Source organism: Populus euphratica, unplaced genomic scaffold (assembly GCF_000495115.2).
Source record: "Populus euphratica unplaced genomic scaffold, PopEup_1.0 scaffold10.1, whole genome shotgun sequence".
Classification (NCBI taxonomy): Eukaryota; Viridiplantae; Streptophyta; class Magnoliopsida; order Malpighiales; family Salicaceae; genus Populus; species Populus euphratica.
Window position 1 is genome coordinate 20,083 of NW_011499856.1, and position 27,842 is coordinate 47,924.

Sequence of the window (27,842 nt, forward strand, 5' to 3'; positions counted from 1 at the left end):
TAAATTTATTTTTTTTCATAACTACATAATATTTATCAATGTCAGAGTTGGAAATATCTTTAGTTAAATATTCACTGACGTCAAAATAAGGAATACTAACAGGACGTTCAAGAGGTGATAATATCTTCACTTTTGCGTAACTAGTTTCATACCATAAAATCTCTGTTGACCGGTTAGGATTTCTAGTAACCACAATACTAGATGATGATTTCTTAAATAATATAATTCTTCATAAAAAAAAATATGATATCGAAATTAGTTCTTTTCTATAATAATTTTTAAGACCATCTCAATGTTGAGTGTGACAATTACTATTTTAATAAGAGTTTTGGCTTAGGAGAATAAAAGTAAACATGTTAATAGTGATGTTTGAATTATGAAAATTAATAGAGACGTTAAGTAAATTGGAAAAAATGAATGAAGTTTAATTGATGAAGAAAAATATTAGTGTTTAAAGATTTGAAAGTCTCTTAATCTATGATTATGGGATGAGTAGGAATTAAGAAAAAAAAGTTGCTTTTGTGTAGAGAATTTTGAATCTAAAAAGAATTTAAATGATGATAACGAGGGAGAAGTCGCGGGAAGCGCACAAACAGCAGGGACTATTATTCGACAGACGATTATATGTAGGTGATTTTCACCTCAATATGATAGAAAATTCTTAATTAATGATAATTGCAATTTATTTACATGCTCAATTCTGTGGTGAGATTTATGAATCTTATCCAAGAAGAAAATAAAATAAAAAATGAATGAAGTAGATATGAAGTAATCGCATCCCACAAAGGGATTGCCGAAGTGTATGGTATTCTTTTGGGAATACAGGATTGACTGGCTTTCAAACAAAAATGGTGGATTATTTAGCATTCATATGGGATTGCTAGATTAATTGGTATTTAGTGAGAATACCTGAATTATAGACTTCTATAAAGGAATAGTTAGGGTTGCCGGAATTAATTGGTAATCGGGTGTGATTACCAGAATTGTTAGCATTCTTTAAAATTGCTGGACAAAATTGACTAATCGTGGGGTAGCCGGATTCTGTGGGTATCCATGAGAAATAGACGGATTATGAGCTATAAAAGAGAAATAGTTAGGAGAATTGAAGGAAATTTTAAATGTAATGTTTATATACCAAAAAAGAATAAAATGATACAAAAACCTCATTAATTATGATGAGTTGTGTCACGACTCAAATTCATGATCCACGAGCGTCAATATAAAAATGGAGTCATAAGAACAACTTATCAAAGTTAAATCTTAGAACATACATGTTATAAAATAAATTATATAAAGATTTTGCAGCATTTTGATATCTTTTAAAATATTATATTCTTTCAAAACCAAAAAAATTAAATGACACTTCAAAATCTCTCATCATGAGCTATAGCAAAACAAAGAATCTAAAAAATTTTACACTGTCAAAATCCAAACTTAATTAAAACAATATAACTGTGGAGAATCTAAAATATCGAATCAAAACTAAAAGAAAAATCTCACAAAACAAGTAAGGCATACCGACTGAAACTGAAAAAATAAGAACATTCAATAAAGTCCATTTACTAACAAAAATTAAAAATCTTAAATACTAATAAAAATATGGAAGAATAAGTTCAACCAACTCAATAAGAAAATAACATTTAATATATATCATAAATGTTAATAGTTTGCAATTTAATATATCTTGATATAAATATATATTCTAAGCATATTAACATAAAGTTGTAGAATACATATTAGAGATCAGATGACATCTGAAGGTAATCACTGTATAAGGATCAGTCATTACAGATTGGTGTATCTCTCACTAACTAGATTTATAGAATATTATATTTGTATAGACTAACTATTATTTATTAGTATGAAATTACTAATAAGTCTTATATCAAAACATAATAGATATTCACATAAGTATCAAAGTAATGTATATCATATTAAATAAAATTTAATTCAATAGAATGCAAATGCAAATTCAAATTCAATAATTAATGAGTACTTGAAAAATAAAACAACATATATAAATATTTAATAAATTTATTAGTTGTACTTATCATATAATCAACTTATATATGTATATATATTACATGTATATTAAAGATTATTTCAATCATCCGAAAACAAAAACAAAAGACAAATGAATATGGAAATGAAAACTACTGAAAATTGTTAGAAAGAATGCTAGCAGAATTTACATGAAAAATACTTAACAATAACTCAAAAGAAAAATAACATAAAAAATTTAAAACTCTAATATTAGAGATCAAAATGTAAATATAAAGTTGAATTGTTTCGGTCAGGAAAAAAATGAAATTTCACATATCAAGTATAGATATTGCAACTTGAACAAGAAATTAAATAAAACCTCAAAATTCCATCTTAACCACAAGCTCAAATCATACAACCTGAATTCAAAGCAAAATCAGAATTATTCAAATGTCAACAGGAATCCAAAGTCAACAAAATCATAAAACAAAACCGGAACCAAGCCCAACGTATCTCCTCTCAAATTTCAAAACCCTTCTACAGTAAAAGCAAACATTGCAGCAGCAACTGTAACGAGTGATCCAACCACATTATTATGCATAAACGTAACTGCGCTAGATATATCCACAGGAGCAACAGGACTCTCAACATTACCTGCAGGAACTGCCTTAGTAGGCTTTTCTGGCGCGGGTGCTACTGGTGCTGGAGCTGGGGCCTTCGAAGCAAAAATGTCCTTGGGAAGTAGCACCTTCTCGATCTTATAAATGGCTAGCTGGTTGTCCGTGTATACCGTGCCAGATAAACTTGTATTGGTAAGTCCTGTGGTTATGTTCACCGAGTTTGGATAACTTGTGACGTTAAGTGGTAACCTACTACCTGTTCCAGCCCATGTTCCAAGAGGATTACTTACGGTCTGGAACTGGGAAGTCGATAGAAATGTTGGAACTACGTGGAACTTCACCAGCTCAGACTTGTCTCCATCGCTTAGAGTATTGAGAGTTCCTGATTTGAGTTCCGAAAATGCACTATCTGACGGTGCAAAGATGGTTAAACCAGAGCTTGAATCATTAAGCGCGGAGAACAAGTGGTTTTCCTCTTGGGTGGATCTCAAAAGGCGGATAAAGATCGTGAAGTGGCCAGCCTTCTCAAGTATTTTGGTGACGTTGGTGATGCCGTGTGGTGCAGCAGCCTGTGTTGGGGTTGCGACTGGAGGTTGTGCTACGATTACTGCTGGTGCCTGCGCTGGGGCTGCTGTTGGTGACTGGGCAAAGGTATTGATATAACAAATGGAAAGAAGGAGCATTGAAAATGAGAAGATTAAGTACTGTTGCTTCATCTTTAAATTTCCACGCTATAATGCTAGAGATAATTCAAAAATGCTAATGCAAATTGAGCTCGATCTTAGTTGGAAGTGTTTGATGTCTGAAGAAGAGACAGGGTGAGCTTTTATAGAAGTGGACAGAGGATCAAGCTAGGTACAATGTACTAGTTTAGTTATACAACTAGGTTGCTAGTACCTATCTTACTCTGAAAGGTGGAGGGTCATCAATGGATGGGTTTTTTAACAATGCTGCAGCAACTACTTCGCTTGGAAAAGAAAGAAAAATTTTCTAAAAAGCAGATTTCCAGTGGTGTGACAGTAAATAAAGATGTCCACGATTGTCGAAATTATATTTTAGAATCATCACTGTCAGAACATTTGAGGATACTTCTTAACATAAAAAAATTCTCCTGTCATGGCAGAAGATTTGGACAAGCAATCTTAAAGGAACCATCTTTGTATATCTAAAACAGCTATGCCTCCCTCAGCTTAATAGAATGAATCTTTACTTCCTTGAATCCATGACAGACATCGATAGCCTAACTTTCCAAATTTACACACAGAAATCAAATCTCACCTAGACCATCACTTAAAACAACATAATCAAGAAACACCTGCCTTATCTACTTGATTTGATGTTCGTGGCAAGCCTTCTTTCAAGTTTTATGCAATCTCCAGGGGAAATGCATTTTAGGGCAGCAAATATGTCCTAACACATGTTAGGGGAACACTGATTTTGGAGTGTGGTTTGAAGCTCCTGCAGATGCAGAATTGACAGCGTACACAGATGGTGATTGGCTCGTTCAGTTGACATGTAGAGCACAACATGTTATGAGTTCAATTTCGGTTCAGGTGCATTTTATTGGATGACCAACAAGCAAAACAATGGCACAAACCACTGCAGAAGCAGAGTACATAGCTGCAGCAGCAACAGTGTGAAGCAACGACAATTGAAATTGATAACAACTCAGCCATTGCAATTGTGAAAAATCCAACAAGTCATGTCAAAACCAAGCATATATAAGTGAAGTTCCATTTAGTTCATGTTGTATAAAAAGCTAATGAGGCGACCTTAATCTACTGTGAAGCAGAAAATCAACTTGAAGATAAATTCGTTAAAGCTCTTTCACAAGCCAGATTTGAATTTCTCAGGAACAAGCTTGGATTATCAAGAACTCGTCTCAAGGAGGAATGTCATACCAATTTGATACTTTTGCTACATACTTAGTGCATGTTCTGTAGCAATCTACTGATATTTTTTAAAAATTATTGCTGAAGTAAACCTGCTGAAAATCATGTCAGGGCAGGTCCCAGTAGTCAAGGGATGGTGTTGTGATCCTCGGATGGCATTAGGTGGAGTTTTTCTTGAAAGAAAGTTATAGTATTCAAGTACTTCTGCGCATATATAAATGATAATGTCAGATGTGGTAGTGCGAAAAAACAAACCGGTTTACAAAATCAGCAAAGCACTATCAGTCTTGCTATCTATAATTTCTCTGCTGCAAACGTTCTTGTTGGTCACAAAACCAGCAGTTTTGAAATTGGAGAGAACCTGAAACTGATGTTGGCTTAAACTGGAGAAAGATTAGTTCAGATAAAACTTTAAAGGCTCCATTGTAAGCGCAATGTGCAGGTTATTTCACATACAGATTGGCAAAACTTCAAGTAAATTAGCTGTACCATGCAGATCCAACTTCGAGCACTCATGTTGTAACTCAAAATCCTTGAGATTGCTGAGAGAACTTCCAAAAATAAACACCACTCAATGCAAGCATCTGCGTATAATAACAAATTTTCATGAAAAGATGTCATTAAGAACAATATAAGTATTATCCTACTTTTACACAAGCAACATCTGCATGTAATAAGACAATAGCTCACTAGTTATACAAAATTCACAATGAAATATCTGTTTTCACCGTTGTCCTACAACATGAATGAATTAATGTGCAGCACTAACTTATCTCTAGCTTCAAAACATCAATACTTCAAGAAGAAGGAACGAAAAGAAAAGGATTACCTTAATCCTGCAGGGCAGAGCAGTAAGGTGCTTCGCATGAGCAAGTAACCCAAAACACTAATCTCCAATGCTTAATATGCTCTTTTCTGTCCAATAATGAATACTTGTTTCAATCAAACGTGATAAATCCTTGAAATACTACCTACCCAGTACCTACCTTCAATTGAATCATCTCCAGCAGCCCACGATTTGGACAAGTAACCTCAACCTCAAGTGATGCATTCTTTTTAGTGAAGGAACCAAGCTTTAGCTCCTGAAACTTTACAGAACTTTACATTCTTCATTCCTTACAACCTTCAACAGATAATCTTTCCAAATATACAAACACAGAAATCAAATCACCCACAAATTTGAAGAAAACATCATTCAAGAAACACTGACCTCAGGGACTCAAGCCCCAAAGAGGCAATGGTTTTATCTAACCAAAAGCTAGGAAATAAGTAGACGACACCAGGGTTACAGTGAGGAAAAAAAATGAAATTTGACAGATCAAGTATATATATTGCAACTTGAACAAGAAATTAAATAAAATCTCAAAATTCCATCTTAACCACAAGCTCAAATCGTACAAACTGGATTCAAAGTAAAATCAGAATTATTCAAATTTCAACAGGAATCCAAAGTCAACAAAATCATAAAACAAAACCGGAACCAAGCCCAACATATCTCCTCTCAAGTTTCAAAACCCTTCTACATTACAAGAAAACATTGCAGCAGCAACTATAACGAGTGATCCAACCACATTATTATGCATAAACGTAACTGCGCTAGATATATCCACAGGAGCAACAGGACTCTCTACATTAGCAGCAGGAACCGCCTTAGTAGGTTTTTCTCCTGCAGGTGCCTGTACTGGTGCTGGAGCTGGAGCATTGGATCCAAAAATGTCCTTAGGAAGTAGCACCTTCTCAATCTTATAAATGGCTAGCTGGTTGTCCGTGTAAACCGTGCCAGATAAACTTGTATTGGTAAGTCCTGTGGTTATGTTCACCGAGTTTGGATAACTTGTGACGTTAAGTGGTAACCTATTACCTGTTCCAGCCCATGTTCCAAGAGGATTACTTACAGTCTGAAACTGGGTAGTGGATAGGAATGTTGGAACTACGTGGAACTTCACCAACTCAGACTTGTCGCCATCACTTAGAGTATTGAGAGTTCCTGATTTGAGTTCCGAAAATGCACTATCTGTTGGTGCAAAGATGGTTAAACCAGAGCTTGAATCATTAAGCGCGGAGAACAAGTGGTTTTCCTCTTGGGTGGATCTCAAAAGGCGGATAAAGATCGTGAAGTGGCCAGCCTTCTCAAGTATTTTGGTGACGTTGGTGATGCCGAGTGGTGCAGCAGCCTGTGTTGGGGTTGCGACTGGAGGTTGTGCTACGATTACTGCTGGTGCCTGTGCTGGGGCAGCTGTTGGTGACTGGGCAAAGGTATTGATATAACAAAGGGAAAGAAGCAGAATGGAAAATGAGAAGATTGAGTGCTGTTGCTTCATCCTTATTTTTTTGGGATAAAATGCTCGAAACAATTCAAATATACTAATGCAAATTGATCTCAATCATAAAGTGTTAGATGTGTAAAGATGAGATAGAGTGAGGTTTTTATAGTAGTGGACAGATGACCAAGTTAGGTGCAATATACAATTTTAGTTAGACAACTAGATTGCTAGTACCTTATCTCACTCCAAAAGCTGTAGGGTCATCAATGGAGAGGGAAATTTAACAATGCTGCAGCAACTACTTTCCTTGGAAAAGCAGGCCAAAAAAAAAGGTTCTAAAAAGTAGATTTCAAGTGGCTGTGACAACAAATAAAGATGTTGATGATTGTGAATCATCACTAGCAGAACAGCTGAGCATGCTTCTTAACATGCATCAAAACAAATCATCTATAATGACAGAAGATTTAGACAAGCAAACTAAACTGACCTTTGTATCGTAAATAGCCAAGTCTTTGCTCTTTTAGCTTAAAAGAATGAATATTTACATCTTAATCCTTGACAGACATTGATTGATCACTAATTTTCTAGATTCGCACGCTCAGAAATCAAATCTCACACCAGATCATCACTTAACACAACTTCATGAAGAAACACTTACCTTATGTACATGAGCCCGTAGAGGTCATGCTATTGATAAAAGTGATTTTGCTGTACGCAAACGCAAGTCTTGAAACTTCAAGATAGCCATTTCGAAGTAAAAGGAATTGTGTTCTTTTACATGACGTTGAATGGCATGATATTCTTTTATTCATGGAGAGGATGTAAGAAAAGGCGGTGGAGGAGGAGGAAGGATGAAGGAGTTGAGGCAAGGGATTCTGTATTAGAGCTCAAGCCTTTTATTCATGTTAAACGTAATAGGATGATTGGATCATGCTTCCACCAAAACCATAATTTTCCTCCATAATGCAGCAAATCATAGAAGGGTCTTTCTGGCAGTCGTCTGTCACATTCAGTTTATGAAAATTGTGATATAACCTCGACAATTTTACTGATTGGAATCCACTTCCTCAAGCTTAAAGTAAAAATCCTATGCTCTCTAACACTCTCTTTTCACTAATTATCAACACCATCAGTTTTGAAACAGGAGAAAAGAATTTAACCTGATGTGGGATTGCTTAAACTAGAGAAAAATTCATTCTGATGAAACTTAAAAGGTTCCTGAGTGAGAGCAATGCAGCAGATTTGTTCACATTAAGTTCGGTAGAAGTTCAAGAGATAACCTAGTAAAGGTAGTTCTGTTTCACAAGCCTGATTTCTTGATAATTAGAATTTTCTACTCTTTTGCATTATGTTTAGCCTCGCATTCAAATGTTGTCAGCAGAACCATATATAATCTTACAGATTAAAGAGAACAACATTTTGTGGCACGACCCGAATCCCGGATCCATGACCGGCATATAGGCAAGGTTCCCTCCAAGGTTCCATACTTATGTGAACCCAAACTTACATACAAACTTATCATTTACTAAGTCAATCAGAGCTCAACAGCAGTAACAACAAACTAATTTCATAACATAACTTAATTGTCTTAATACAAGAGTTTTGGAGCACTAACTAGACATAAAGAAAGGTACAAATTACAATCAAAAGAGCAGGTTCTGAAAGTCCAACAAAAATGACCTGCTATCAAGCTATAAGCCTGAAAAGGATAAATAATAAGAGGGTGAGTTTAACAATTCAGTGAGTAGATAGCATTCAATATACACACACGAGGTAATACAGCAATGAGAAATATATATACAAATATGGCTGTGAGTAGATAACGTTCAATATACACACACGAGATAATACAATAATGAGAAATATATATACAAGTATGGATTTCGGTTCTTATAAAAAAGGTTTCTCAAATAGGCCATAACAAGAATATCATATGGTAAAATCGTCAGAAAATCAAAATGCAATGAGCATGAGGCTCCGTACTGTGGGATGATCAGTCCACACAGGTTGGTGACTCCCCCGACCAACTAGGGTTCAGATACGATGTGCACAAAGACTAACATTACCCTGTTAGCATGGGTATTCTGACTGACATACCATAGGGTCATAATCATAATCAAACAGACATATTCATATCTCAAGGCTCAACTCATGACATCAATCAAATGAGGAGCTATCAATTCATAAGTCAATCCAAAATACATACTGGTTCATATCAAGAATTCGGATTCAACGAATGATCATGCTTATCATAACAAGGATATTAGTCACCAAATATATTACCAAGAGGCATGATCCAATTCATATTAACAAATCAAATATTTATAATATTTCTCATGCATATCAAAAATTATTTACTTACCTGACTCGAAAGCAAACAGAAATCAAAAGCAAACACCGAAGAAAATCCTACTGACGTCCTGCCGGTAGAATATCAGGATTATCTGAATATAAAGGAGACATATTCAATAATGACTCAAAAGAACATATAACCTATTTAATACACTTAACTAAGGGTCTATTTCATAACCCTATATATTTTTAGATTAAACTGGTTATTTCTCTAAAAACACAAAAATTAACGGTTTTTACAAAATCTAATTCATAATAAAACAAATAATAAAATTGATAATAATTCACTAAATAACCCTAAATTATTCATCAAACCAATCTGAAAAAACTAACATCACAGCTAGGGACTAATATGGAATTTATCATATTTGTAGGGCCAAATTGTCATTTTTGTCTAATTGGGGGACCAAACTAAACATATCCTAAATTCATAACTATAGTGGAATTATATTTATAATTCATCCTCATTTCTGTCCAGAACCTCAAATTATGCTCCAGGGATCATTTTGGAAATTTTTCAAATTTTTAGGGTCAAATTATATTTTTTTATCAAATGGAGGACCAGACTAAAATTTGTCATAAATCCATGAATACACTGAAATTATGACCATAATTAATCCTCAATTCTGTCCAGAATATTACTCCAGGGACCATTCTGGAATTTTACCAAATTTTTAAGGTCAAATGATAATTTTTGTCAAATTGGACTAAATTGAAAGTGTTAAAATTTCCTAACTATACAGTAATTCTGCCCATAATTCATATGTTATTCTGTTCAGAATCTCAGAATATACTCCAGGGACCGATCTGTAATTTTTCAAAGTTTGGAGACTAAACTGTAATTTTTCAAAATTGAGGGACCAAATTGAATTTTCATCATCTTCAACCTCAAACCCAGAATTTTCACAGATTACCTACTGTTATCCCCTGATTTCTAATACAAATTCACCATTCAAACAAAATCATAACTCAAAATCATCATTTTCATCTACAATTTCTTAAATTCAACTTAACAATCAATTAACCATAACAATCAACCTCTAACATTCAATTTAATTCATCAATTAAATCCAAAACACAAACTTCATAACCCTAACATTTATCAAAACCAAAATTAAATCTTAATTAACACATATTTATACATAATCTTACCTTTTTACTTATTTCCTCCAACTCCTTTCTATTTCCTTTCTAATCTCTTCATTTTTCCCTTCTTTTCTCTTCTTCTTCTTCTTCCTCCCTTCTCCTCTCTCACAGTTTGTTCTTTAAATTTTCAGATCCTTCTTTCTTTCTTTTTTTTATTTATATTTATCAACTATTTATCCAATTGCTACTATACCCCTCATTTAATTTATTCTTACATCTAAGCCTTCAAGGGTTTTCTAGCATTTTCCTATCCCTTTAATTCAAAACATTACAATTTATGTAAGGCCCAAACTTTTGGTTCAAACCCAAGTTCAAATTAGTCCAAACCCAATCTAAGTTAACCTAGATATATAAGGAAAAGTTGCAAGAGAATTACTTTTCTCCCTTCAAATTCTTGTAGTCGTCGTGACCCTCCCCTCATCAAACTAAGAATTTCAGTTATTGATCTTAAGTTTTTTGGTTTAAGAAAGGTGTAAGTAGTAAGTGATTCTCTCTCATGTTACTTTTAATTATAATTTTTTATAGAAGGATTCAAAAAAAAAAAGTAAGAGAGATTAGGGTTTGTAAGAATTAGAAGTTTATATTGTTAAGATTGATTTATGATTATTAAGGGTTTAATCTTAAGTGATTAATTAATATGTTGTTAGAAATAAGGATTTGTGAGTTGATTTGTTTAAATTAATTTTTATGCTTTAAGAAATTCATTTTAACCTCGCTGAGAAATCTGGACATAATGGTCTTAAGGTTGAAAATGACCAAATTTTATTTTGGTACTTATAGAAATTTTAGTTTAGTCCCTAAAATTTGGAAAAATTATAATTTGACTCCTAAATGTATTTTGAGATTCTATGGAGTTTTATTATGAGGTTAAGGATGATAAATCTCCATTTGATAATTGATTTGGAATATTTTCATTTTGGTCCCTTAATTTCATGAATTTACATTAAAGTCCCTAAACTTTATAAAAATTATATTTTGGTCCCTGGTTCATTCTAGAAAGAATTGAGGATGGTTTATGGGTAAAATTTTAATATGGTTATGTATTTACAGTTTGGTCCAATTTTGATAAAATTACATTTTGATCCCTGTTTTGGATAATTGTCGCTTTAGTCCCTAAACCTAGGAGACTAAATGTGGTTTTCTTTTATGCTTTGGAATCTTTTTATTTGCATTGCTTTGAGTTTCTTTTAAGTATATTTTATATATTTATTGTAGTTTCTCCTAACGATCCTCAGTAAGTTTTTCGAGTCTTTTATCTAATATTCTTTTTAGTTTCATATTTTCCGAGTGAGTGGAATAATCTTTAATATGCATATAATATAAATAAATATGTATGTTGATTATATGGAGAGTATGATTAGTTAATCTCTTCAATATTTATATATATTGCTTTATTTTCTAAGTACTCATTTATTCTTGAATTTGCACTCGCATTCTATTAAACTAAATTATATTCGATATGATATACATTTCATTGATGATTCTTTGAATATTTATTATGTCTTGATATAGAACTTGTCAATAACTCCATGCTAATGGAGAGTAGTTAGCCTATGTGCACATAGTATTTTGTATACCTAGCTAGTGAAATAAGCATCAACCTATGGCGACTGATAATTCCATAATGGTCACCCTCGGGTGTCATTTGGTCACCTTCAAGTGTCATCAGATCTCTGACATATATTTCACTACTTTATGATAATATGTTTAGTATGTATATGTATATGTATATCAAGACAAATCAACTTACAAACTACTAATATCCAAAATATATATTAAATGTTATTCTCTCACTGAGTTGGTTGAACTCACCCTTCATTCTTAATATTATTTTAGGTTCTTAGTTTTTAATAGCAAGTGAATTTTGTTGAGTGTTCCTACTTCTTTAGTTTTGGTTGGCATGCTTTGCTTTTTTGGCGAGATTTTCTTTTTAGTTTTGATTAAATTTTTTAGATGCTCCACTGTTATCTTATTTTAATTAAGTTTAGATTTTGACAATATAATGAGTATTATGTATTATTATTTTTATTTTAATTATTGATGAGAAATTTTGAACTATCTTCTGGTTTTATCAGTTTTGTATAACATATATTATTTCTGAAGATTATAAAATGCTATATATTTTTAAATAACTTGTTTTTTTTATATGTTCGTCATGAGATTTAGTACAGATGAGACGTTTTTTTAACACCACTACGACCGGTCACGAACCTAAAATTAAAATCATGAAAATTTACTTTCACGAAATAGAACCACTAACACAACTACTATTATTTAAGAAACAGTTAGGGCATTATACGATGGCACCAGGGTGATCACAGAGAAAAAACAACAAATGAATACATTAGCAGCAGGAACCGCCTTAGTAGGTTTTTCTCCTGCAGGTGCCTGTACTGGTGCTGGAGCTGGAGCATTGGATCCAAAAATGTCCTTAGGAAGTAGCACCTTCTCAATCTTATAAATGGCTAGCTGGTTGTCCGTGTATACCGTGCCAGATAAACTTGTATTGGTAAGTCCTGTGGTTATGTTCACCGAGTTTGGATAACTTGTGACGTTAAGTGGTAACCTATTACCTGTTCCAGCCCATGTTCCAAGAGGATTACTTACAGTCTGAAACTGGGAAGTGGATAGGAATGTTGGAACTACGTGGAACTTCACCAACTCAGACTTGTCACCATCACTTAGAGTATTGAGAGTTCCTGATTTGAGTTCCGAAAATGCACTATCTGTTGGTGCAAAGATGGTTAAACCAGAGCTTGAATCATTAAGCGCGGAGAATAAGTGGTTTTCCTCTTGGGTGGATCTCAAAAGGCGGATAAAGATCGTGAAATGGCCAGCCTTCTCAAGGATTTTGGTGACGTTGGTGATGCCGTGTGGAGCAGCTGCCTGTGTTGGAGTTGCGGCTGGGGGTTGTGCTACGACTACTGCTGGTGCCTGCGCTGGGGCTGCTGCTGGTGACTGGGCAAAGGTATTGGTATAGTGGAGGAAAAGAAGGAAAACTGAAATGGAGGAGATTGAGTACTGTTGCTTCATCTTTAATTTTCCAGGCTATTCTCCTGGACACTATAAAAAAAATGCTTTTGTAAATTGAGCTCGATCTTATTTAGAAGTGTTTGATGTCTCAAGAAGAGACAGAGTGAGGTTTTATAGTAGAAGGCAGAGGATCAAGTAAGGTGCCATGTACAATTTCAGATATACTACTACTAGGTTGCTATCTAATACCTTATCTTGCTCCATAAGGTGGAAGGTCACCAATAGAGAAGGAAATTTAACGTTGCTGCTCCAACTACTTTCAGAATTATCACTGGCAGAACATTTGAGCATAAATGTAAACATCAAAACAAATCATCTGTAATGACAGAAGATTTGGACAAGCAATCTCTACTGACCCATCTCTATATCTAAAACTACTAGGAATTGGGTCCTTAAGACATGTCCTGTGATGTTTTGAAATAAATGGGTGGGAAAATACATCAAAGTGCTTGAAGGCTTAAAAATGAATATAAATGAATGAGAGGTATTATAGTAATTGAATAAACATAATAAATAAAAACAGAAAAAGAAAAGGAAGAGATCTGAAAATTTTGAGAGAGAACCGCAGGAGTGAAGGGAAAAAGAAGAAGAAGATAAAAAAGGAAAAGATAAGAGAAATAAAAGAGAATTGAAGAAAATAAGTTTAAAGATAAGATTATGTATAAATATGTGTTATTTAAGTTTTAAATTTTTATTTTGTTGAATGTTAAGGTTTTAAAAATTGTGTTTTGGTTTGATTGATGAATTAATTTGAATGTTATGGGTTAATTATTATGGATAATGAATTGTGTAGTTCATTTTGAAAGATTTTAGGTAAAGATGATGATTTTGAGTTATGAATTTGTTTTAATGGTGAATTTGAGTTAAAAATATTGATATAACAGGAGATAATCTGTGGGAACTCTGGATTTGAGGTTGAAGATTATGAAAATTCAGTTTGGTCCCTCTATTTATGAAAATTACAGTTTAGTCCCCAAACTTTGAAAAAATTACAGATTGATCCCTGGAGCATATTCCAAGATTCTGGATAGAATAGAAGATGAATTATGGGCAGAATTACAGTATAATTATGAATTTTTAACACTTTTAATTTGGTCCTTCCATTTAACAAAAATTACAATTTGACCCTAAAAATTTGAAAAAATTCCAAAATGTTCCCTAGAGCATAGTATGAGATTCTGGACAGAACTGAGGGTGAATTATGGATATAATTTCACTATATTCATGAATTTATAATATTTTTAGTTTAGTCCTTCAATTTGGTAAATTTACAATTTGACCCTTAAAAACATGATAAATTCCATATTAGTCCCTAGTTGTAATGTTAGCTTTTGCAGAGTGGTTTAACAAATAATTGTGGGTTATTTAGTGAATTATTATCAAGTCTTATTATTTATTTTATTATGAATTGGATTTCGGTAAAACTGTTTACTTTTGAGTTTTTGGAAAAAAACGACAAGTTTAGTTTAAAAACATATGAGGTTATGGAATAGACCCTTAATTAAGTGTATTAAATAGGTTGAACATTCTTTTCGAGTCTTTTTTAATATGTCTTATTTGTATTCAGATAATCCTGATATTCTACCGGCGAGACATTAATAGGATTTTTTTCGGTATCTGGTTTTGAGTTCTATTTATTTTCGAGTCAGGTGAGTGGATAACTTTTCATATACATGAGAAATATTATAAATATTTAATTTTTTAATATGAATAGAATCATGCTTCTTAATAATATATATATTGATTATTATCCTTGTTACGATAAAGTATGATTAATTGTTAAATTTAAATTATTGATATGAACCAATATATATTTTAAATTAACTTCTGAATTGATAGCTCCTCATTTGATTTAATGTCATGAGTTGAGCCTTGAAATATAAATATGTCTGTTTGATTATAATTATGAACTTATGATATGCTAATCAAAATATTCATGCTAACATGATAGTATTAGTATTTGTGCACATCGTATCTAAACCCTAATTAGTCAAGGGAGTCACCAATGGTTCCACAGTACAGAGTCCCATGCTCATTGCATTTTGATTTTCTAACTAGCTCTACCTAATAATATTCTTGTTATGATATATTTGAAAAACCTTCCTATAAGAACCTAGAATCATAATTATATATATATATTTTATTATTATATTATCTCATGTGTGTGTATTGAATATTATCTATTTATTGATTTGTTGAAATCACCCTCTTATTATTTATGTTTTCAGACTTATAACTTGTTAGTGGGTTATTTTGTTGGACCTTCATGACCTTCTTTTTTGTTGAAATTTGTATTTTCTCTTATATTTAGTTGGAGCTCCACAATTATAAATTTGTATTAACTCTTGTATTAAGATAATCAAATTATATAATGAAGTTAATTTTATTATTAGTATAGCAGAGAATCAAATTATATAATGAAATTAATTTTGTTATTAGTACTACGTTGAACTCACATTAAGTTATATATTAAGTTATACGAAGGTTCAGTTTGTATGTAAGTCTAAGTTTATATTAATATAAAATTTTAAAAAAATATATTATTTATGTGCTAGTTATGGATTTGAAAACCGGATCATGATATGTCTAACCTGTAATGCAGAAACTGTAATCTCTCAATCAAGTTTCGCATGAAATGCTGGGGGATTTGTCCAGAAAAGAGCAGTATGAATGTATACTCTAATGCTCCTAATCGTCAAATCCTTGGGTGGGGGGGAGCTGCCGATTGAATACAACTCAATAAGTTCATGAATCATACTTCTTTGGATCGAAATGAATCATCTCTGGCATTTCTCTTCTGCTTCCTTCTTACTGTTTTTCTCCCTGGTCAGTGGTGACGATCTACTTCAATCTCTTTCGGCCTCCATTATCTCATAACTCACCTTCCTTCATTCCTCCACCAATCTTGTAATCACTTTTCCTTCGCTTCAGATTTCCTGCGAGCTTTCTCTCCTCTGCTATCATGATAGTTTGCCCAATATTCACCCCACTTAGCCGACACCCCCCTAAGATCGGATCAGAAGAACCATTCCCAGAGGAAATAACCCTAAGAACCTTCGGCAAGTTAATATCCACGAAAAAAGATGTCAACAGCTTGCAAGCTTGTGCAACCACCTGAATAGGACTTCTCAGCTTGACAACTCTCGTCTCCTCCAAAAATTCCACTTACTACTCATCCTCCAGTAAGTATACTTCCCCAGAAATTGATTCACCAATCCAACCACCATTATCTACCCGAAAACTAGGTAATGATTAGATGACACCCGGATTATGGTTTAAAAAAAATTGAAATTTGACTAATCAAGTACCAAGAAATTAAATAAAATCTCAGAACTCAATTTTAATCGTCAACTCAAAGCATACAAACTGGATTCAAGGTAAGATCGAAATTACTCAACAGATTCAATACAGCTAGGAAAAATATAACATCAAAACCAGACCAAACCCCAACAAATTTCATCTCAAGATTCAAACCTTAATACATTACAGAGCAAACATTGCAGCAGCAACTATGCCAACAGATCCCACCACATTATTATGTGCGAACATAAGCGCACTAGATATATCCACAGGAGACACGGGACTCTCTACGGTTGCTGCAGGAACTGCCTTTGTAGGCTTTTCTGGTTCCGGTGCTACCGGTGCTGGAGCTGGAGCCTTCGAAGCAAAAATGTCCTTAGGAAGTAGCACCTTCTCAATCTTATAAATGGCTAGCTGATTGTCCGTGTATACCGTGCCAGATAAACTTGTATTGGTAAGTCCTGTGGTTATGTTCACTGAGTTTGGATAACTTGTGACATTTAGTGGTAACCTACTACCTGTTCCAGCCCATGTACCGAGAGGGTTGCTTACGGTCTGGAACTGGGAGGTCGATAAGAAAGTAGGAACTACATGGAACTTCACTAACTCAGACTTGTCTCCATCACTTAGAGTGTTGAGAGTTCCTGATTTGAGTTCCGAGAATGCGCTATCAGTTGGTGCAAAGATGGTTACACCAGAGCTTGAATCATTAAGCGCGGAGAACAAGTGGTTTTCCTCTTGGGTGGATCTCAAAAGGCGGATAAAGATCGTGAAATGTCCAGCCTTCTCAAGGATTTTGGTGACGTTTGTGATGCCGTGTGGCTGAGCTGCCTGTGTTGGGGTTGCAGCTGGAGGTTGTGCTACAACTGCTGCTGGTGCCTGTGCTGGGGTTGCAGCTGGTGACTGAGCAAAGGTATTAGCACAATGGAGTAAAAGAAGAAAAAATGAAAAAGAGGAGAGTGAGTGCTGTTGCTTCATCTTTACAGACCCTGATATAAAGCTTGAAATGATACCAAAACACCAAAGCAAATTAAGCTCTACTGATCGATCGTTGAAATGTTTGATGTGTAAAGAAGGGATAGACTGAGGTTTTTATAGTGGTGGGCAGAGGATCAAGTTAGGTTTAGTGTACAATTTTAGTTAGAAGCTAGTTTATTATCCAGCACCTTATCTTACTTCGAAAGGTGGAGGGTGTCAATGGAGAGGGAAATTTTACAATGCTGCAGCAACTAGATTGCTTGGAAAAGCAGGAAAAGATTTCAGTGGTGTGACACCAAATAAGGATGTTTATAGCTGTCAAAAATTATAGCTGTCGGCATCCACAGGAAGAATAGTTTTATGATTGCTAGAGCCCTCAGAGACATGGTAGCTTAAGATAGTGAGCACCACTCGCATTTCAGTAAATAACTCTCAATGAAGAGATCTTAACGTCCTGCAGTCCATGACACGCATCGATAGACAGATTTTTCGAGATTTACACGCACAAATCAAATCATACGCCACACCATTACTCAACACAAGAAACACTAACCTTAATTGCTCAAGCCCCTTCGAAACCATAGTCACAAGATTTTGCTATATACAAGCCTCAAATCTTTAACACACCCGTTTCTGAGAAAAACGAGGGGGAATCTTGTAGCTTTTGCATCAACAGACCAACATGAGGAAAGCATGAGCTCGAGGTCTTTCACATGGTGGTCAATACCATTATGCATTAATCATGATAGTCTTGGAAGTCTAGTTGGAAGTAAACTTGTGGAGAGGAGGAGGGGAAAGAGGGGGCTGGCAGAGGCAGGTTTTGTTGAAAATTCAGAGGGAGGGTAAGAGAAGTGAAGGCAACGGAGCTTTGTATCAGATTTCAAGCCATTTGTAGAAAGTTCAGAAGGTTTGGATTGCAGTTTTGGTAGGAAGAAAAGAGGATGTGGACTGTAGAGTATCTCTTCGTTTAGGCTTTGAGTGCTGGTGGTTGTGTTCTTGGCTTTGCTGCCATCTTCTTGAACTTACTTGATTACGCTTGCAAAGAACAAATCCGGGAGTAAATCATAGAAGGGTCGGTTTTGGCAGACATACCAAGAAACTCATTTTTTGACAATTTTACTGATAGGAATCCACTTTTTCCAGCTTCAAGTGCATCTGAATGCTCTCTCGCACTCTGTTTTTCAGGCCATTACCAACGGCAAAAGTTCCGAAACCAGAAGAACACCCTGAACCTGAGCTACAATACTCATGGTTTAAAAGTTCACCGAGGTTGCTTAGATAAACGAGTACAAGAAGCCTTCTACTTCTTCAATTGGCGCTTGCATCGACGCACTGACACTCAGCAATAATACTTTCAAGACCTGAAAGAAGTGAGCCATAATTTTAGCCTCATAGATTCATCAATGTACCTCTTCAACCCCGTGGTTTAACATTTCAACAATGTTACCGCTATAGTTTTTCAAATGTTTCAATTTTACCCTTACTATTTTATATCTTCTCATTTGTTTCCACTAAAAAACCATAAATATCATAATACTCTCAAAATACTTGGAAACTTTATATATATATATATAAAGCCCAACTCAAACATAATCAATTTTGGAAACTATAGGGGTAACACTGAGAAGTTTAAACTATTGGAGTAGGACTGGAGCAGTGATGAATCTATAGGAATAAAACTGAAGTTTAACCCAAAAAAAGAGAGAGAGAAAGGACAAAATCTTTTTATTTCATTCAAGAGCACACCTTTTTAGCAAGTGTATTGGTGAAAGTACGATTGGGCTTTTGTCATCTGCCTCAACAAACATGTGAAGAGAAGAAAATGGCAATACAAAAATACAAAAACAAAAACAAAATTTCCACACAGGAGACAGCTTCCCGCACCTCCAAATAACTTGGTGCAATCTGGTGAAAGGACTGAAAAATTTTCACCGTCTGATCGTCGATGCAAGCAATGAGTTATGCTCAAGGATTTCTTGCTCAATATCTTCTATCGATCATCAAAAGCTAGTTTACGTCTCTTCTCATGTTGCTTTGAAACTCTCTGACCAAGCTTTGTAATATTGTATTTGCTGCTTACAAAGAAAAAGGGGTTAGACGAGTATAAGCGAGGATTTCTGTTCTCTGTTATTAGACACCAGTAAGAGAGAGCTATACCTTCTCTGACACGGATGGTGAAATTTTACCAAGGGCTTGCTCAAAATGAGTGGCTGTGATATTAACTGCTGGCTCAGTTTGTGCGGCCATGATTGTACCTGAAGTCTCATGCAAACATCTTTGTCTCTTGGCCTCCTTCAAAGCAGTCATTGCGGCTTCCTCCATCTAGGAAATAATTCCAATCCAAGTTAACAAGCGAAGGCTGGTCAAGTAAAGTCAGACCTCTTGAAAGTATCACAAGAATTAGAATGTGTTCCAGCACTAAAATATGTCAATAAAAAAACGAGACTAATAGAAACATAGACAAACCAGCTTCCTAAGATCAGCCCCGCTAAAATTTTTACAAGCCTCCATTTGACCAATGGCAGCCAAGTCGACACTAGGATCGATGGGTTTTCCTTTAGCGAGAGCCTTTAAGATCAATCCACGGTCCTCTGAACTTGGCAGAGGGACATAAAGAAGTTTGCCAAACCTACCAGGCCGCAGGACAGCAGGGTCCATCACCTCAGGTCTACCATCAGAGACACCAGCTTCAGTGAGAGAAGTGGAGAGGAGAGGAGAGGAGAGGAGAGGAAAATGAAAGAAGAGAGAGATTAGAGTACCTGTTAGTGGCACCAATGATAAAAATACCAGGGCGCTGATCTGCACCGTCTAACTCTATAAGCAACTGCAATTATAAGCATTGCATTCAATTGACATATACTGGGAACAAATTGATGATATGGATTACATAGAGAAAAATAGATGTTTTAATTCAGTTTATGTCATTGCATCTTATTGACCTGATTTAAGAGCCTCTCAACGACCCACCCCCCTTCTTTTCCACGAATTGTTGTCAAAGCATCCACCTGTATAAAAACAAAATAAATTGTTGCAAAGGACAGAAAATTTAATGGTCTTCAGATAACATAGAAGTGCACAAAGTAATGAAAGCCTCATCAGCCAGAAAAAACCACTTATTTACTATACAGGTCATTAGATGGAAATCTCACAAAGTGAAGTCAAATAGATCTAAGAGGAAAGAACAATCCAAATACAGAGTATCGCACAATTTCCAACATACACAAAAAAAATATCGGAGTTCATTAGATTAGGGGAAGTGCCAAATATTTCAGTCATCTATCTTTCCAATCTAGATCTCCATTATGTCAAATTAAATAACTGGATACTCATAAATACAAAGAAAGGTAAGCCACAAACCTCATCAAAGAAGATTATGCATGGCGAGCATGTTCTTGCACGACTGAATAACATCCTAACTGCCAGTTCGCTTTCTCCAACATACTTATTCAGAAGTTCAGGACCCTGATAAATTATGGAATTCACAATCATTAATGTTTTGCGACAGATTTAGAACAGATTCCGTAAGAAAACTGTGGTATAAGGCACCAAAAAAGAATAGAATGGAAAAAGAGAGAGAGAGAGAGAGAGAGAGATTTGAGTTAGAGAATGAATGGAAGGACTCACCTTCACATGAATGAAGTTAGCTCCTGCCTCGTTAGCGGCAGCCTTTGCAATCATTGTTTTGCCACAGCCAGGAGGTCCGTAGAGCAAAATCCCTGTCTCTAAATTCACTCCAAATTTCTGAATTTACAAATAATGCACGTGATTAGTAAGAGAATCAACCAGAACAATACAACTATGTTGTCATGCTAAATCTAACAGAACTTAAAAATAATAAATACAATACATATGAAGTTATAACCTAGTGCAAACTGCTATTTAGAATAAATAAGGAGGTAAAGGAAATGAAAATTATCAAGCATTAACCAGACAAAGAAATATTCTCTATTTGTTAGACGTCAATAATGTGCAATCGCTTATCAAGAGGAATAAAGTGCTTTGAAAAGATACAATTATGTTGCAGAAACTACATTCAACAGAAAATAAAAACATATAAATCTGCTCAACTTTGAAACTGAAACAGAAAAGGAAAGGAAGGGAGGGGCACAGAGAAAGTGTAACGGTTACCTGATAATCATCAGGATACTTTATACGACTAATGATATAGAGGTCAAACTCATCCCTTATATCATCAAGGCCACCAACGTCTTCCCATTTGACATTAGGGATAGTAGAGAATCCTTCTCTTTTTGATGAGGGCTGAACTAGCTTGGCTGCTTTCTGCAAGTGAAAAAAAGGGGATTAAATTTCATCCTTATGTCAAACAAACCAAGGAATAAAGAAAACATAATGAAGTTTTTAAAAGCTTTTCATCAACGGGAAAGTCATAGGCTAAAGCATAAACAAAAGTTGAAGTACACCAATCTTGAAGTTAAAGAGATTGAGACAATGGCAGATAATGCAGTTCCAGATTACCTCGAAATCAGCCATTGTGATGGCAAGCTTTTCCATCTCCTCAGGCGACCAAGGTTGCTTCCACCAATCCTCATTGTCTTCCTTCTCTGTCAAACATCCTGATAGCTCAGATTTTCTCTGGGAAGCAACTCTCCTCATTGCAAGATTACCAGCCGTGTTAACCAAAGCATTTAAATCAGCTCCAACAAAACCTGGTGTAGACCTAGCTATTTGCAAAATATCAAGAGAACCCTCAAGAGTACAATTTTTAGTAAGCACTGAAAGAATTTGAACCCTAGCTTTCTCATCCGGAACACCTAAATTAATCTCCCGATCAAATCTCCCAGGCCTCCTTAGTGCAGGGTCAACAGCATCAGGCCTATTTGTAGCTCCAATAACAAGAACATTTCCAGGTATTCGATTGGAGCTTTCTGAACTTGAACTGTCATCAGATGGTTGTCCTAGCCTGTGATGTTCATCCATGCAAGTCATCAATTGTGTCACAATCCTTCTCTCCATCTCTCTCTGTAAATTCTCTCTCTTTGAAGCAATTGCATCGATCTCATCAATAAAAATGATAGATGGTGCAGTCCTGTATGCTTTAGAGAAAAGATCTCGGATATTTTCTTCCGATGCACCTGAGATTACCCAATGAACCAATGTCAGTCACAGTAGTAGCTTCACTTGAAGCTTTTCCATCACGGTACTCACTCATAGGCAGTTAAAAAAGGCAAGATCATAACAAACAGCATGATAATGGAATTATAACCAGACAAAGGCCTAATTTCTGCAAACCAAAAATCACTTCACTTAACAGATCATTAAGGGGAAAAGAGGAATAAAAAACACTCTGGTTTTGCATTTCTGATACTGCACCTGTGAACTGCCAGATTTCTTTAGTTCAAGAAAATAAACAACCGAATGGCATCCAGGAGCAACAACCACAAAACTAATTCAAACACTCAACACCGCATCACAAAACATTATAATCAAATTTCCATCACTAAAAGGCCTCTATTTACACAAACCATTTAAAAAGAACAAATAACACCACAATTTAATGTTAATAAAGTGGAAGACATCCCAACAAACAGCATGAAACCACATTGTAGACCGCTAAAACCCTACATTTCTACAAATCATAGGCAATCTAGAAGATTAGAACTACCAGTAAAGAAAAACAAACAAATACCATCATGATTTTGCATTTATAAAATAGAGTACTCACACACTCCTCAACGTCATAATTGCAACATGATAACAAATTGAATGACATCCTGCGAGACTCAAGAAACAGAGCACATTCAAACACCAAAACAGCAAATTTCCTTCAAAACCCACATCAAAAAACTTCCCTTATAAAACTCCGTACCTGAAACACCAGAAACAACCTCAGTAGCAGAAATCTTGTAAAAAGGCACCCCAGTCTCATTCGCAATAGCATGGGCCAACTTAGTCTTCCCACAACCAGGTGGCCCATGCAACAAAATCCCACTTATAGGATTAACCCCAAGTCTCAGCGGCACATTTGGATGATACAATGGCAAAAACACCTCCATTTCCAACTCCTCTAAAATCCCACTCAAACCCCCTAAATCCTTAAACCTCGGCCCCCCTTCCTTCCCCTTCGCATCCTCACCAAGCCCACCTTTCAGTTTCCCCAAACTACCCTCCAAGTCCTCTCCTTTTTGCTTTCCTACCCCTCTATTTCTCTCAATCATGTCAACTTTACTACTAATACTTTCTTTTCTATCATTAGCAAGCTCAACTTCCATATTTTTCTCCGCCACCCCATAACTTTCCCTTAACATTGATTTCATCAAATCAAACTTCGGTGGCTCTAACGACGTCGAAGAATCCGAACCCGAATCCGAATCCGAACTGGACTCCGTATCCGAACTCGAAACCAAAATCGGGCCCCGATTTCGATTCCTTCTTCTAGAATACGCATTTTCAATATGCATCAATTTCTCTTCACTCTCATCAATTCGCTTCTGCTTCTTACTCACAGTCGTGCTAAGGTTTGCTTCTTCGTCGTTGGAATCGGATTCTGTTTCCAATTCATGTTTTCTGAATTTCTTCGGCGGCGGTGTTTGTTGGTTTAGGGTTTGCTGGACGATGCGAGTTAGGGTTTTGAGTTCCATGCGGCGGTAATTGGGGTAGCTATTGCGGAGGTGGTGGACTATGTCGTCTGTTGTGGTAAATTTTTTGTTACAGATGTCTATGTGGTGTTTAAGCAGTCTTTGGTTTCTTCCTCCTCCGCTTCCCCCGCCACCACCGCCGCTTCTTCTTCTTCCACTGCCCATTTTTTTTGTGATACCGTGGATGCTCGAGGTGTTTAGCGGCAGCGGTGGTGGAGTTAAAAGAGGAGAAGAGCCGCTTTTTTGTGAGAGAGATCTGTCTGGTCAGTTCTTAAATGCCCAAATCAAACCATGGGCCTTAAGGCCCAACAAAGTGTATTTCTTAAGCTGAATGGAATACCAAGCAAAAAAGAAATTCTTAAGAATTATGTAAAGAAAAAAATTATCTTAAAAATATTGATCTCTTGTATAATGGTAACCATCTCCTTTTAAATTTAAATCATATACCATGCAATATCTTTATCTTTTAGTCAATATCCTTCCAGGCCAGGCCAGGGCTGGAGATTAATTAACCATGCATGGAAGCATCATGTGCTTGAAAGAAAAGTTCAAAATTCACACACCAGCATAAAATGGAAAGCAAGAATCACAGCATTCCTAGCTTTTAATCAATTGAAGATTATGATTGTCCAGAAAGAATTATGACTGTCAACAAAATTCAACTAAAAATTCCTAAAATATTCAGAGAAGCTATGATCAAATAACAAAGAAACGGAGGACCAATTCGAGAAGGTGCTACAGCGAAACAAAGGCTGCCCGCTACCCATTCCTAGGCACCAGATGAAGAAACGAAAATGGGAACCTCAGCGCTCAGGGCTTCCTTCAACATGCAGTGAAGATTCCTCGTTAACTTCAGCCCTTGGAGGCCTTCTACGCAGAATTACGGGAGGAAGTGACATCCCATTACACAAAGAGACTAGAACAATCTTTTCGAGGACAACTCCTTGCTTTTTCAGGAGGGACACAAATTGACTAAATTGATTTTGATTTTGTCCCGGCACGTATGCTTTCAGCCTGACTTCCTTGAGGTTTGGCATGAAGAGATTAATTGGTTTATTTAAGAGTTCTTCTGACAAACTCTCCTGAAAAATGAGAAACATGGTTTATTTACTCGTTAGATAGTAAAAAGGAAAGCAAACATGGTCTGTATTGAACATATTGCCTGTTGGAACAGTAAAAGTTGTGTAGGGATACTTACATCTTCAACTATCTTGTAGAGGGGATCAAGGTTCATTGTCTCAAGATTGGGGCAAAGCTCAAGCAATGCAGCCAGGCCAAGAAGATCATATGTCGTATACCCAGTTTGTAGCTCTAAATGTTTAAGATTGTACAGCAGAAAATCTTTAGGAAAAACATCCTTGGGTGCAAGCTTTTTGAATCAGCATCATGCAAGGAAAGCAATCATATGAACATTTCATAAGATGATCAATTTAAAAACAATTTTGAGCAGCCACTCTCAAGTTGCTCATAACATAAGAGTAAAAGTTGTTAATAGTAGAATTTCTTCCTGTCAAGAAAACCACTTGGAAATAATGATTGATGTTTGAATCAAGAGGAAATTAGCTGCTCCAAACTAGAGGTAAAGCAAATTGATCACAAGAAAAGAATATTTGAAATTCAGTATATTGTGACGGTGCTTTTTCTATCTAAACACGAAAAAGTTTTTGACAATACTACCACTGGCACTCAAACTTATCTTGATATGCAAACATGGCTTTCCTAGCAATCCTTTTCTTGAATTCTTCAGTCTTCAGTCTTAAATTGCTTAGCAAAGCATTTGTAAAGAGAGGCCCTTTTCACTACTTTGTGCAAAGAATCTGATAACCAAACATGTTATACAAACAGATTCCATACAGTTTCCTTGACTACCGGCCACAAGAACAAGCACTTGCTTCACACAGTGAATCCGTAGTTTGCAAAGAAGGATGATAGAATGGAAGAGAGTTGTTAAAATGTTAAATGCACAGCCTGCACATCACTAATCCTTGACATCTGGTTACTCAAAGGACATATTTGAGCATTAATAACCATGTGGTGAGCTTTAACTTAAGAGTTCATTTAGCTGTTTGGGAAATTAATTCACAGACGAAACCTCACAAACCCATCCCTAATCAGTTCCTTTAACGTAATCAAAATATCTATCCAGCACAGAACAAACCTTGAGTGTATACACAGTAGTGATGATGAACAAAAGATTTCGTGAAAATCTCAAATGAAACCAAGCCTTACCAATCCCACCTATCTCAAGCTTTCATGACAAGCTAGGGGACCTTATTCTTAGTCCTCCCTCCACGTTTAGAAAATGCATTTTCCCACACAATCACGTCTAAGAAAAACCAAAGGCTCACTTCTGAAGCATTTGAAACTTACGAAAAACAAGAAAAAACGAATCGCTAACCTTTTACATAAATCAACATTGCTACCGACGCAAACATTACACAATTAAATCAGAAATGAACACAAACCCAAAAATTGCAGAGCAATACCTTGAGCCACCAATTTTGCACCACGAGATGCTTGATGTGTGCAATTCGATGAAGCTGCTTCACTACTTTACACCACTGACCATAGTACTCCAATCCATGCACAATAAAAGTATGAAACTCGACCAAAGAAGACAAATTTTTAACACAAAACTGCCCCATCTCAAAGCAATCAATATTCAACCAAACAAGATTAGGACAATCAAGCTCCAAATGCAATTCCCTCTCAGCAGTATAAAAACTAGAAAGATCCAGCCTTTTCAACTTCTCTGAACAAAGCCTCAAATTCTCCATCCCATAACAATCTTCAAACTTTAAAACCTCGATATTAGGACAAGCTTTGAACAAATCCAAAACCATGTCATCAGTCATATAAACCTGATCAAAATAAACCTCATTCATTGACCAGAGATTCATACTTTCCATATTAGCAGGCAATGTCAAATCACATCTACACAACTTCAAGACTCTAACTTTACTGTTTCTAAGAGCAGAAAAAGGGAAATCATAATTGGGTTTTGCTGCTGGTTCAAAAATATGAAAACTTTTATCAATAAAGAAATCAAGATCAAGTTCTAAAACTTGGTTCTTGATTGCATAACGTACCCATGAATCAACATGGTACCCATACCTATCCTCATAGATGAATTCAAGCCTGAATTTTTTAAGGGGCAACTGGGGTTTGAGAATTAGTGTTCGGTCAATGAATTCTGAAAAGAATTGCCGGGTTGTGGAGAAATTGTTGTAAGGAGGGAAATGAGTGTAAGAGAAGTTTAAATATGGGACTGAGGACCAAAGAGTTTTCCATTTTGTGGAAATAAGGCTTGTTGTGATTGTGTCTAGTGTGGGAATGAAAGAGAGGATGTGGATCAGGACGTCTTGTGGGAGATCGTTAATGTTCGTGACTGTTGTGGCGGTGGCGGTGGCGTCGGCGTCTGGCTTTTCTTCCATTTTGTTGTTTTCAAGATTCCGAAGAGACTCCTTGAGCGGCCATGTAACCGCAACAGTTTGGGTGACTAACGTCGCGTCTTCTTATTTTTAAAGGTTAATTGTATTTATTTGGTCCTTGTAGTCTTGATATTTGTTTAGTGTGCTCTAACTACACTTTTTCTATTTTAATTAGTCCCTCTACTCATGAAAATTCGTTAATGTAGTCCCTCTATTGAATATCCATTTAATTTACCATTTATCCTTG

The 27,842-nt window shown here is 35.6% G+C and overlaps 5 protein-coding genes across 7 annotated transcripts; all 5 read right to left on the reverse strand.

The window, feature by feature from the left end:
- Nucleotides 1–2,328: 2,328 nt before the first annotated feature.
- On the reverse strand, nucleotides 2,329–6,983 carry LOC105123179 (fasciclin-like arabinogalactan protein 12). Of its 3 annotated transcripts, none has more exons than XM_011022690.1 (2): nucleotides 6,211–6,983; nucleotides 2,329–2,713 (listed from the first exon to the last, which is right to left on the reverse strand). In XM_011022690.1, the coding sequence occupies exons 1-2, from the start codon at nucleotides 6,814–6,816 to the stop codon at nucleotides 2,510–2,512; spliced, it is 810 nt and encodes a 269-aa protein (XP_011020992.1). In that variant the 5' UTR covers nucleotides 6,817–6,983; the 3' UTR covers nucleotides 2,329–2,509. The 3 variants fall into 3 exon arrangements, with proteins under 3 accessions (XP_011020992.1, XP_011020991.1, XP_011020990.1); XM_011022689.1 differs by having other exon boundaries at nucleotides 2,352–3,299; nucleotides 6,797–6,906; XM_011022688.1 differs by lacking the exon at nucleotides 2,329–2,713 and having other exon boundaries at nucleotides 5,846–6,982.
- Nucleotides 6,984–12,531: 5,548 nt separating this feature from the next.
- Nucleotides 12,532–13,356, reverse strand: LOC105123499 (fasciclin-like arabinogalactan protein 12). The gene has a single exon (XM_011023133.1). The coding sequence runs from the start codon at nucleotides 13,288–13,290 to the stop codon at nucleotides 12,532–12,534; it is 759 nt and encodes a 252-aa protein (XP_011021435.1). The 5' UTR covers nucleotides 13,291–13,356.
- A 3,254-nt stretch (nucleotides 13,357–16,610) lies between these two features.
- On the reverse strand, nucleotides 16,611–18,101 carry LOC105123180 (fasciclin-like arabinogalactan protein 12). The gene has a single exon (XM_011022691.1). It carries the CDS (start codon nucleotides 17,566–17,568, stop codon nucleotides 16,774–16,776), a length of 795 nt encoding a protein of 264 aa, XP_011020993.1. The 5' UTR covers nucleotides 17,569–18,101; the 3' UTR covers nucleotides 16,611–16,773.
- A 1,169-nt stretch (nucleotides 18,102–19,270) lies between these two features.
- On the reverse strand, nucleotides 19,271–24,427 carry LOC105123181 (cell division control protein 48 homolog C-like). Its single transcript, XM_011022692.1, has 10 exons — nucleotides 23,396–24,427; nucleotides 22,045–22,661; nucleotides 21,697–21,849; nucleotides 21,193–21,309; nucleotides 20,926–21,030; nucleotides 20,508–20,573; nucleotides 20,328–20,392; nucleotides 20,035–20,236; nucleotides 19,726–19,890; nucleotides 19,271–19,640 (listed from the first exon to the last, which is right to left on the reverse strand). Exons 1-10 carry the CDS (start codon nucleotides 24,327–24,329, stop codon nucleotides 19,593–19,595), a joined length of 2,472 nt encoding a protein of 823 aa, XP_011020994.1. The 5' UTR covers nucleotides 24,330–24,427; the 3' UTR covers nucleotides 19,271–19,592.
- Nucleotides 24,428–24,734: 307 nt separating this feature from the next.
- Nucleotides 24,735–27,666, reverse strand: LOC105123182 (F-box/LRR-repeat protein At3g26922-like). Its single transcript, XM_011022693.1, has 3 exons — nucleotides 26,651–27,666; nucleotides 25,363–25,533; nucleotides 24,735–25,246 (listed from the first exon to the last, which is right to left on the reverse strand). The coding sequence occupies exons 1-3, from the start codon at nucleotides 27,596–27,598 to the stop codon at nucleotides 24,968–24,970; spliced, it is 1,398 nt and encodes a 465-aa protein (XP_011020995.1). The 5' UTR covers nucleotides 27,599–27,666; the 3' UTR covers nucleotides 24,735–24,967.
- Between the last annotated feature and the right edge of the window lie 176 nt (nucleotides 27,667–27,842).